The 12,687-nt window shown below is 40.6% G+C and overlaps 1 protein-coding gene across 7 annotated transcripts in view; it reads right to left on the bottom strand.

Annotated features, from left to right (window-relative positions):
* Positions 1–12,687, bottom strand: part of VPS13D (vacuolar protein sorting 13 homolog D) — a 256,779-nt gene that overhangs the window by 177,830 nt on the left and 66,262 nt on the right. For 6 of the 7 annotated variants that reach the window (XR_010024193.1, XR_010024194.1, XM_063104869.1 and 3 more), the window contains exons 27-32: positions 11,572–11,782; positions 7,593–7,764; positions 7,293–7,405; positions 5,362–5,574; positions 1,781–2,046; positions 534–667 (exon numbers count right to left, since the gene is read on the bottom strand). Coding sequence is in view for 5 of the 7 variants with exons in the window: in XM_063104869.1 (XP_062960939.1) it covers positions 534–667; positions 1,781–2,046; positions 5,362–5,574; positions 7,293–7,405; positions 7,593–7,764; positions 11,572–11,782 (1,109 nt within the window). In the remaining 2 variants the exon portion in view is untranslated. The remainder of the gene's footprint in view (positions 1–533; positions 668–1,780; positions 2,047–5,361; positions 5,575–7,292; positions 7,406–7,592; positions 7,765–11,571; positions 11,783–12,687) is intronic. The other variant, XM_063104872.1, reaches the window with a different exon arrangement.

Here is a 12,687-nt window from a genome sequence, read left to right as displayed (position 1 = left end):
TGCACTACTTTAACTTACACATGACTCTCTACAGCTGCCCTTTTATGGATCAAATATTACCAAAAGGATAATAAAATAAAATCCTTATTAACACCTTTACAAACAGGTTTCCATTACCCCAAATCTCTTGCTCTTCACCGGACAGGGCTCAATGCGGGGAAGAGGATGCAGAAAAATGAGAACCACTGCATCACCTTCACAAATTTGCCAAGCACTAGACCTGCAGCACTAGAGAACATAACAAGGTGCCTGCCAGAGTAACAGGGACTAAAAGAGTCTCCTTGAATTCCTTGAGGAAGGGAGGGTGTAAGAGTCCCTCTGCATATTTACAGTCTAACATCGGAGGACTGAATTCACACATTAGAATATCTTCATACATAGATTTCAGGAGAAAACAAAGAGGAGAAAAGAGCAAGAATCTTCCAATTCCATGAATTATTTCCCCTAATGAATGTTTAGGAGGTAAAGTTCTCCTCCAGATGCGTTTTTCTTGGGCCAAACATGCAGTGTTGTAATGAACACAGACTTCTTACCTCGATGCCAAACAAACTTCCTGAAAAGGGGCGATCAACAAAGCGGGGCTTATAGGTGAGTACTGTGGTGCCTTTCAAAATAATAGCATTGGTATCGAAGCAGGACACATCTTCAACGACCACAAACTCCGTGCCTGGAAAGGACAGCATCGTCAATCAAGCCAAAGCTAAGAAGCTGGAAAATGCCAGGCCCTCACAAACAAAGCAGTACATATGATTTGTTCTACAAGAGGTCTGTCAACATTCTACTTCACTGTCATCCTGAACACATTCTCTATCTGTCCAGGTACAGGTGGGTCAACAGAGTGCTGTACTGGCAGAAAAGACTGCTAGTCTCTCTCGAGCATACATTTTTAAGCTAGAGAGAGAAACTGCATCCCAGTCCTCCTGGGAGACCTAACAGATTTTCAGAAGCTTAGAAAATCATCTCTTCTCCAAGTGATAACCTGATTTAAAATCCCACAAAGGAGATTCAGATACTCATGTTGGTCAGGTAGCATAAGGCACTGTTACAGCATCTCTGCAGCCATCCACATTGTTCACAAAGAACGGAGACCAATTTAATGTTGAGATTTTTGAAAACAGTAGGTGCAGACAGTTTTCTACTCATTTGAATGTGACAAATTCATTCTGCTTTACATTGTGTTTTCATCAAAAACCATGTATAAATCAAGTTTTGAAACTGAATCCATGTAAAATAAATTGCTAGCCAACTTTATCAAAACAACTGAGAAGTAGGCAGGAGATATCACAAACATAACAATAAATGCACACATACATGTGGATGCACTAGAAGAGTTCACAAGTTAATAAAAACCATATAGTAAATCCATCTGTAAAGGACAACATTCTTTTTGTAAAGAAAAACAATCCCATTTCGTGTTTACCTTCAAAACTGAGATTTTCACATACCAAATATGTCTAAACTCAGTAAGGCACATCTGTTGGGGCCCTAAAGATCAAACAGAAAATTGAAAAAAGACCACTGCCCAGGTGGGTGCTCAGGCTGAGCACATGCACTAGGCAGGAGAGGAGAGGGACAAGAAACCCCACAGCCTTCAGTGAGCCAGGCAACTCATGCTTGAAAATGGAGGCCAAGAACTTTGACATTTGTTGGTCTGTGAAAGATGCAAATGTATAAATGCTCATATCAAAAAATGAGAGGCAATAGAGAAATCACCCTGTAAGACAGATATTGAGCCCAACCTCCAAACTAAGAATCGGTGAATACACATACATATAATCACCTGTTACATTGACCTTGACCTCCAGGTGCCTTTCATTGGACACAGGAAGGGAAGACCGCTTGGTAACTATTCCACTCTTCACTGTTTTGGGAACTACAGCAGATTCACTGCTAGAGTTATGGTGGCGAGAAGGAGTAACATTATTCTGTTTCTTAATATCACCGGGAGTGTGGAGAAAATCATGGACTAACAATAACCAGTCAAATATGAGAAACACGCGGAGATTGTTGAGAACTACTGTAAAACAGGAGGAATCCTTCGTAGATCTACAAGAAAGAAGACAAAAAAAAAAAATACGAAAAAAGAAAAATGGTATCAAAACCTGCAAATGCATTACTCAATTTTGGCAAGTGGTATTCCAGTATTTTCTAAACTGACAGCTTTGAGTATCAATGAACTCTGAAAGCTGGTTTAATAACACATTCAGGGTATGCATTCCAAAAGTTAATCATATTTTTAAACAAGAGGGAATATGCTATAAGAAAGTATTATAGTGTAGCCCAGTGTTTCTCAGCTGGATGATTTTGCTCCCCAGGAGACAGTTGGCAATGTCTGGAGAGACATTTTTGATTGTCACAACTTGGGGGTTGCAATTGGCATCTAGTGGGTAGAGGCCAGGGATGCTGCTAACCATCCCACGGTGCATAGGACAGCCCCACAACAAGGAATATCTCACCCAAAATGTCAATAATGCTGAAGGTGAGGAACTCTGGTATAGTAGAAAGAGCACAGGCTTTGAAGTCAGAGACTCAGACTTAAATACTATCATATACAAGTTGAGTTATCTCGGGTAAGTCATCTACCTTCTCTCACTTGTAAAATGAGGAATATTAATACTCTAAGAGATGAAACACAAGGCACATACCAGGTGTTTGATAATTGTCAGTCTCCTTCCCTACAGGCTATTTCAAGACCAATGAGGCATTCTCTTTGATGTCTAAAATCACTTCTTTATAAACACCAAGTTTACATACTAGTACTAGATGGTTTCTCTAGCTGAAACTGATCTGACAGCCCTATCTTCTAGCCTGAGAAAGGAGAACAAATAAGATATATTTACCATGGGTATATCCCCCAAGCACCCTAGAGGCAGAGTTGAGGGGAGGGGGGAGCACTTGTTTTGTGGTTCCCATTATCCTAAATTCAATACAGGAAGTGAAAATCCAAGGAGTATTCTCAGGCCTGGCCTCAAATCATCACGCAGTCAGGGACTTTATCCAGGCTCTATTATTATATTAGTAGGCAGAGATGGGTAGGACAGAAGAAACACAGGCTAGGGACACTTCTGTACGGTTTTCTGGCTTGAACTTTCTTCTGTAAGCCCAAAAGAGAGATACTACATGGGCCTGGTTCCCTGCTCTCAAAGGTGGTCCTATTTGAGAAAAGCTGATTTGGAGATATTTCTAAGGCTGGTTTCTCCAGTCTCTCACTTCTACTAAACCAGGCTCACTGCCTTTAGTAAAAAGGCATCATGATGCATGTCTCCTTCTTACAGACACAGTATTTTTCACAGAAACACTCTACCCTTTTGTAATAGAGAAAAAATGTTGCCCTCAGTAGAATTTTTCCATCCCATTTTGAACACAGATTTTCAGAGCTCTGCACTAACTGGAAAGTCACAGTGTGTCGAATCCCTTTTCTGGAAAATATTTCAAGCCTTTAAACACTGTGAAGTGATTTATATTTGACACACAAAATCCCAACAGAAGAGTAATTCTTCTTGAGACACAAAAAGTGTTCAAAAGTTCCAATCAAGAGAACATTTTACTCCTCACACTAACAATGGCATTTCTGTTAGCAAGAGCCAAGGTAAGATTTTATTATTTGACTCCAAGAAATTACATACCTTTAGTATATAAATAAAGTAATATTTCAAGGCTCCCTATATATTAAAAATATGATAGGTAGACAACTAGATGATAGTTTAGGAAAACAGATTAATAATAAAGCAAACCCAAAATGAAGTTATTTCTGCAGATGGATCAAATATATGCAAGCCTCCTGTTCAAATAAACATATTCAAACAAGAAAATTGCAAAACACAAGCATCTTATCTGACTGTAATCAACCCAATACCTAGACACCTGGTGGGACTGAGGACTATTATAAAGGACATGGGCTTTGAAGTCAGAGACCCAGCTTTGAGTTCTGACTATTTGACTTACTAGCTACGTGACTTAGAAGAGTTACTTAACCTTTCTCCAAGTTTCTATTTCTGCATCTGTAAAATGGAGAAGACATCACCCACTTTGCAGACTTGCTGTGAGGATTTAACTGACAATGAGTAAAATGCCTGGCTCTTGGTAGAGCCCAATAAAAGGCAACTAGCATTCCTACCACTTAACTTGTAAGAAGTTCATACAAAAGTTTAAATGTTTGCTTTGCTAGACTTCCTACAGGTATATGGAGAGACCAACACTTCTTCCTTAAAAAACAAAAATCAAAACAAAAATAACGTCTAAACCCTGAGGAATTCTGATCAGCACATTGAAATGTCACGCATATTTAAAGACACAAATACAGAATAATGTTGATGATTTTCCTTTTGTTCTTTTTATGCCTAACTACAAAGTTTCTCCCTGCCTTTTTACCTAAAGATTCTTATTTATAACATATCTGATGACATGAATCACTAACATAATGAAACTGACATTGTCTCCTTTTGGATTTTCATTGAAGGATTTCTTTAAATCAGACCTAATTTTTCAGTTTTCAGGACTACGCTGGCTTAGTCATAAAATCTCACAGTATTACATCATAAAATAACACAAACTATATCAGGAATAACAACAACAGCTACCATCTGTGCCAAGCAGTATGCCTAAATTATTTTGTTACACCCCAATGAAGTGGGCATAGTTATATCTTTCTATTTTAGAAGAGAAGAAATTGAGACCAGAAGACATTAAATAACTTGTTCCAGGACACAAAGCTAGAAAGTGGTAGATAAACGGTTTGAGCCCAGATTTATCTGATTCTAAAACATATGCTCTTTCCACATATAACGCTTCCTTCCATAATACCAGAAAGAAAAATATAACTGGAAAAAAAGGTAAAAGCTCTTTATACAAGTGAGTCAGCAGGACTAGAATAAATAGGCAATTCGAGTCAAAACCACCTTCTCTTCCATTATTTGTACAGACCAAAAGTTTTTTGTTTTTTTTTTTCCCTTAAACCAACATAATTTCTTCCTTCCCCAAGTTGCTTAACAAATCAACAGTCTTACAGAGAGGTTGATTTTAAGGACCCACTTCAATTGTGAACTACTTTTTTTTTTTTTTTAACGCAACAGAGACATCTTTTGGTAAACAAATGAAACTGCAAGGTTAAGGGAATATTATGTTAATATGAGAGTACTTCGAAAAGTTCGTGGAAAAATGGAATTGAAAGATAATACGAATCCTTGCATAAACTTTTTGAAGACCCTCATATACAGTACTCTGCATTAAGCCATTTTCTATTTATCTTTTTCATGATTCCTCGGTCCTTTGATGTTCTAAAGCTGACATGACCTTGGCCCACTGGCCACAAAAGGAAATGTCTCTATAAAGAAAGGTAGAGTCAGGGTCTGGATCCACTACCTGCAATGTAGTTCAATCTGAATGGATCCTTGGGTACTGCTGCTGTTCTTGGAAGGCTGAAAAATACAGTTGAATACATTTGTCGTACCAGGGCTGGTCTTCTGCCCAGCATAGCGGGTGTCAAAAGCCATCATGGAATGGGAAACCAAGTTAATGGACTTGGTTTGATTGGAAAAACTTTCATAGAGCAGTTTACATTTTTTGAAGTCAAATCTAAAAGGGAAAGAGGAAGATAACATGTTAAACATAACTTCTCCATTTTACAAAATTATATAAGTTCAAGATAACAAGAGCAAAATCATAAATATATCTAAGTTCTATTAAGGAGAATACTTTCATTCTTAGATCTTTCATTGATTTTGTTAACAGATCCCTCAAAATGGATTCACTGGCATTGTACCTTGTATCTTTTCTAGTTTCAAAGAAATGATCTTGTTCACAGCAACTTCATGAGGAATAACAATATCACATATTTATCATGTTCTTGATTATCATTCCCATTTCCCATCATAAGCCTAAGAAGGCTGTAAATTTGTAATAATCCCCAAAGGATGTCAAGAGTCCCTTTAGAACTCCATCTGTCAACTTCTAGCTGGCCTAGCGGCTTGTCTCTTCAAAGTCCGCCCGGATTTTTATGTGAGACCCACTATAGCTTACTGAGAACCACCAGAACAGATAATGCTCTTCACACAGAGAAATAACTCAACTGATCCACCAACAGGAAATGCACTTGGACCACCTTTTTTTTGATAACAGAGAACGCTGCAATGAGCAATTCATAATTACTCAGTACCATTGTGATAATATGTACAGAACTAAGCCATATTGAGAAAAACTAAGGGCATAGCCAGTCATCAGAAAAAATTGCTGGCCAACCAAAGCATCCATCTGGGACCCAGTTTCACTACACCACACTCTCATCAGCAGAGCTGGGCAGAGGCCACAGCAGACTTTCAAAGGAAAGACAAACTAGAAGATAGGGTGCTTCGGCAGGAAAATTACTAGCCTTGAAGTACTATTTTCAAATATCAAACCACTTTTCCAGCCATATGATCTTATGCTAGTCAGAAACTACCTGGAAAATAGGAGTTATGTTTGCCTAACCTTACAACAGGGCTATTAAGAGATCAAAATGAAAAGGTTATTAAATGTGAAAATATGATGCACTATTTAAAGTTCTACACTAGCCATCACAAGTTCACACTGACCAAGCAAGTGATATAAGTGAACTTCTAGGTAAGCACATGCCCCATCCAAAGGAAGCAGTTGCTACTCAGTTTCTAGATGTTTCCAAGTGAAAACATGGCCTAGTATTGCCAAAGCTTCCAATTTTTCCAAAGAGGCTGAAATCCAAACATCTTATGTAAAATCTCCCAATGTTTTAAACAGCTGGCCAGTGATGTGGTCATCAGTGCTGCTCACCAAATGGTTCTGGGTCTGCCTCCCTCAAACTATTCAGACACACAGTAAGACGGCACTGCCTACCCCCTTCACACCGCGTGGGCCACACTGAAGCTCCAGGAGGTCTGACAGAGCATTCAATTGCCATTCAAGACCATTCTGGAGCTCTTGTTTCTCTCTGTGGCCCATCAAGACACTGGTTGCTCTATCAGCCTGAGTGAAGAAATGAGCAGAGCAGCCTCAGACCCACAATGAACACGTCATTTAAGAGAGAAAAACATTGTACACTGTCTTAAGTCTCTGGTATTTGGGGATTGTCTATTACAATTGCATAGCCTAAGCTATCTTCACTGATAGAGCTATGAATTAAAATTTTAAAATGCACTTTGTAGACCAAACAAAAAGCACTCTGCAGACCACATTTTGCCTGCAGACCACCATTCTGTAACCTCTGCTGTATGCTTATGCAAAAAATGTGTATTACTTGGATTACTGCTACTAACAGTAAAATAATATAATTAAAGCCATACCTGGCTAGGGACCCAGCACCTTCTTTTCCTTTTGGATCTTTAAGCTCCAGACTTACATTTACCATATCAACGAGGAAGCACATGCAAGTGTACACTTCTCCACTCAGAACGGTCTGCAAAAGGAAAATGCTGATCAATTCACAGTTGATGATGATGCCAACCTAAAATGAGTTCATATATCAAAAAATCTAATTTGCTGTTTTCTACCTTCTTTTTCTAGGTGAATTTGAGGAATATATACATGGGGTGACCATCAGCTGAGACTATGAGAGTTACAGAAGAACATAAGGTCTCACTCACATGAATTCTTGGATCTTGTAAATCATAAGGCCGCATAAATTCCTCTATGGGCTCTCCAAGGTTGTTCTCTAATAAGCCACGGATCAGCTTATATTTATACAAATCCAGGGAACAGTGGACTGAGGAGAGATTGCCATGAATAGATATGTCTGGCACAGTATGACTTATTTCTCTACAAACAAACAAACAAAAAAGGCACTTTCATAAACAAATCACTAACATTGACACAGCTCATACCCAAATATAAGAGCTAAAATGTACCCACCTACATACATTATCAACCAGTTAATTGCTAACTCCCAATGACAAAAATTTCATGTGTCAATGTCACCGCAAGATGGCGGAATAGATGGTCCCTAGTGTCACTCTCACTCACAAATCAACAAATTTACAACTATTAAAAAGCAACAACAGCCAAGCTGGGGCCACTAGAGCTCAGGGGAAGAGGAGGAGAGACCTATGGAGTACATGAAGGTGGGAGAAGCCACAATGAGAGGAAGAAAAAACCACTCTGACCATTTTAAGACCCGGCCACTTCCAGGCTGGAGCTGCTCAGCACACGGAGCAGGAGCTAACAAAAGCCGCAGCTATACCCTTCAGATGAAGTTGCTTGGTGGTGGCAGGGGAGAAGAGGGCCTTGGTGGCCCCCAGGCCAGCACGACCACTAATAAGGTTCCTGTGGACCCAGTTAGGAGCGAGGAGCCACAACAACTCCACTCAGAGGCCACTCAGAGGCCGGTGAGTCATCACAAGGTACTAACACACAGTTTGTCCCACGGGAAGTGTTTGGAGTGTGGGCAGTGGGAGAGATGGGCCCACCAGGGGAATGCTGGAGCACAACAAAGACAGCTGATCTGCCTCCCAATCAGCGTAGGACCACTCAGTGGAGACTGGTCAGGAATATTGAACTGCAGGAATGGAGTTTGCTGAAAGACTCAGGCCCAGACCAGTTTCTACACAACCCAGGTGTACCAAATCTCATGAGAGCCAGAAGTACTTATAAAGTCAACAATTAAAACCTGAGCTGCATAAAAAGCCTTCCCTAGGGAATCAGAAGCAAAGCAGCAATTTAGCTCAACCACAGAGCCCAAGTGCTTTTCCCCACAGGGAGTTCCACCATTTTAGAAGTAAGCAAAGGACAACAAATTAGTTCCAGTGCAGAGTTTAAGTGGTGGGAACAGAAATAACCCAACACAGAACTGAAAGAAAAAAACAAAATACCCACATCTAGAGACAAAGTTTGATATTAACTAGTAAAGGTCTCACATCACCAAAGAACACCCATAACACCTAGAAGGACCGGAAGTCCCCTGGGCTACCAAGCCAGAGAGGGGGGAGGGCTGGGGGCCTCAGCCATGACCCCCAACACCTGCAACCAGTCCCAAGGGTGGGGGCCTCGGGCCTCAGCCACGCCCCCCAGCAAGTGCAAGCAGCCCAGTGAGGACCATGGAGCTGCCACAGGAAGCACCCGGGGCTCTCCTGAGCTGGGGCAGTAGGGGGCTGAGGGCCTCAGCCATGCCCCCCAGCACCTGCAACCAGCCCAGTGAAGATGACCAAGCTGCCACAAGAAGTGCCCCAGGCTCCCGAGCTGGGGTGGCGGGGGACTAGGGCTTTCGCCACACCCTCCTGACATCTGCACCCAGCCCAGCAATGACCAAGCCACCACTGGAAGCTTCCTGGTCTCCACTGTGGGAATGAGAGGTCTCCAACCTCTCCCTCAACCCCGCCCCTCCTCCTTCCATCCTATTTCCTTCCCCTTTTCCTTCTCCCCCTTCCTCCCAACTGCTTCACAACAACATCATAGAAAGTAAAAAAAAAAAAAAAAAATTAATTAAAAAAAAAAAATTCATGTGTCTCCAAATGAAGTTAGTATAACTGAGTGTCATGCTTCAACTACAAAAAGCCCCTTTTCTCTCAAAATACACATTTAGAAAATCTTCAAATCTAGGGCCGACCCTGTGGCGCACTCAGGAGAGTGCAGCGCTGGGAGCGCAGCAGTGCTCCCGCCGCGGGTTCGGATCCTATATAAGAATGGCTGGTGCGCTCACTGGCTGAGCGTGGTGCGGCCGGTCACAAAAAGACAAAGAAAATCTTCAAATCTAATATGAGCTAACTATTAATAACGGAAACCTGATAAGACTCGGAAATAGCTTAAACATTATAGCTGGGAAAGCAATAAAGAAAAGATGTCAAGCTCTTTACATAACTCCTCAGATTTGATGGTAACTACAGAAAAAAACACAGTATTTCATATTGAGCCCAGATGGGGCATGAGAATAAAATCTGAATAGGTAAGTCATCTTAGCTGGGATGAGCAGAAGTAAAGTTGAAGACACCCAGGGAGGTGGGGAATATATATACCTCATGCCAACACTAAAGAATTTTCTCCACCCTCCTGGGGGCAAAATAGGCATCATGGATCCTACAGACACTATGCTCTGAGTATGTAAAGTAGAGGGTTAGGATTTGAAATAGAAGAGGAATATAAAAAGTTACTTTATCTATACAGAAAAGCCTAAACACAATAAGGTTTAAAAAGACCAATGATGCAATCAACAAAGAAAAACCAGAAGAGTACCAAATGCCATCTCAGGTTCCCGTCTCTGTGGTATGAGAAGCTGACAGGATACCTGTGTTCAGTATCACCTTCTATATGGGCTAACACAGTATAATTCTCTGCACATAAACACTGATGGGAGTAGGTAAAGTTTAGATAAGCAGAATAGCAAAGCACATTTTTGGGGGGGAAAGCACTGCTTGAAAAGAAAACAAAGTGTTCAATTTCTAAATAATGAAGCTCCTCTTAAGACTGCTAAGCCAGTAAAACCAAATATAGCCCATGCCAACCATAACTGAACACCAGCCAGGGAGCACTTGAATAACAAGTAAGAGTGTAACACAAACATCCCAGTGAGAACGGCTAAATTGTACCATCAATCCAGAGAGAAACTAAAAAGGTGATGTTAAATAATTTGCCCAAACCCAAGAACTGTGAAGGGAGTGGACAAAAAGTGACTAAAACCATACTCTATACTATTGAGGCTGCTTTCCAAAATGTTACAAATGAAAATCTCTTTCATTACTGTATAGCCACACTTCATCTTTCCCTGGAGTTGAGATATAAAATGTTGCTAATTTCTCCAAAATCAATCCCCCAAACTGAGAGATGTCATACACTATAATCAACAGTTCCCAGTCAGTCCAAGCACATGGGCCAAGTGAACAGAAATACCCCCACAGGACCTTGTTAAATATACATCTGAGCTTCGGCCCTGAGAGTCAGATTCTGGTGGTCTCAGGTAGGGTCTGGGGATGTTTAATTTCAAGAAGTGTCCCAGCCATATATGAGACTAATGACAACTGAAGCAATGCTCTGAACTACAGAAATATGTATCTTGTGTTTTGAGGCCAACTACAAGGGTAAATTAGAGCCAGTTCATTAGTCTTTATAGAGTACTTCCAGACTGCTTAATGGGGTGAAATGGGCAAAACTGCATCTGAATAATTATACTGGTTAAATGGAGTTCCAGGATAAAGAGCAATAGCAGGTCTAGCATCTATTCTATTTGTAACACATAATCCAAATGTCCACCTCTTCCAGAATAGTTTGCCCACCATTACCTCCCCCATCACCACCCAAATCCATGCTAGATTCATGTCCTTTCTTCTTTGTTTCTCAGGCACTTGTAATCTTATAAAATGGTTTATAACATTATACCAAACATTAAATTAGAATCATCTACTTACCTTTCTATATCTCTCAACAAAACATAAGCTCCTTGAGGGCAGAAGTCTTCTCTTTCATCATAGTAGCTCTCATGTCTAGCACACAGTAGGGACTCAATATATTAACGTTTGTTAAATAGATGAAGAAATAAGTGAATACCATCACTCTTCCAGACCTACCTCCATAGCTTTGATCTCCAAGTTATTAAGATTCTACTTACCACAAACAATTACTCAGATATAAAACACTCACTTGTCCAAATTCCTTTCCACCTGCAATTTCAGCCTACAAGGCTCAGTTAAGAGGCTTCCTCCTGTCTGTCGCACAAAATAGGAGGGGAAGATCAGATCCCCACTACTGTCCTCTGAGGCCTTCAAGTACTCTCGTGGATGTCTCTCTGCAGCAAAGATGTCCATGTCCTGTAGATCCACAACAATGCAATCCAGCAGACAGACATGGTCTTCTAGAAGGACCCAAGGAAAGAGAAATAATGAAGAGAATGGGGCCCAAGAAGGACTGGCCCTGAGCAAAATTAAAAAGTCAAAGTAAGTTTACCCTGTCTTTGGAAAGTGTTTGGAACTGCCTTTTTCCTGCTGCTATAGACTACTCAGAAAACTGACTGTCCATAAGTCTTCACTGTGGCATCAAGATCTCCCTACATACAGCTTCATATGTTCAATACATCTTGTCTGCCCACCCTCCACACCAAGCATGTACTGTGCCACGCAGTCCTTCAGGATAGACCTGAGACCCTAACTGAGTATAAAGGGTTTATACTAAAAATGACTTCACATGCAGCCTCTCCCTAGACACAATGTTATCCAAAGGTTCACAAACTTTTCCCAGCAGCAAAATTCTTTTTTCAAACAAATATTACATGTAACCTTTTCTACTACCGCTGATCAAATCCAAACCACCTTCATTCTTGCCTAGACCACCAAAAACTCTACTCCAATTTACCTACATAATTCCATTCTGGCCCTCACAAAACCATTCTCCCCACAAAATACCTTAGTAATCCTTAACAAAATAAATAGACCATAACATTCCTTTCCTTTATACACTTTAAGGGTTATGTTTAATACAAAATTCTCTCTGTAAAAACTCCCCCAAATCCCTACAAGGCCCTACTTCAAGCCGTTCTCCCCCTTGCTCACTAAGCTTTGGGCTTACTGGCCTTGGTTTCCTCTAAAATGCCAGGCTCTTTGCTGCCTGGACAGTCTTACTGGTGGCATGACCCTCCCATCTCAATCTAAACTGGGTCCTCTCTGTTCTTGTTTTTCTCATGATAACATTTATAGTAATTTATCAACATGTATATGTTTACTTAATTTATTTCTCATTAGTCCATGAGTACCACTGTGGCAA

This window comes from Cynocephalus volans, chromosome 8, assembly GCF_027409185.1.
Source record: "Cynocephalus volans isolate mCynVol1 chromosome 8, mCynVol1.pri, whole genome shotgun sequence".
NCBI classification, from domain to species: Eukaryota; Metazoa; Chordata; class Mammalia; order Dermoptera; family Cynocephalidae; genus Cynocephalus; species Cynocephalus volans.
Note: the sequence above shows the minus strand (reverse complement) of the source record. Positions and strands in the feature narration are given on the sequence as shown.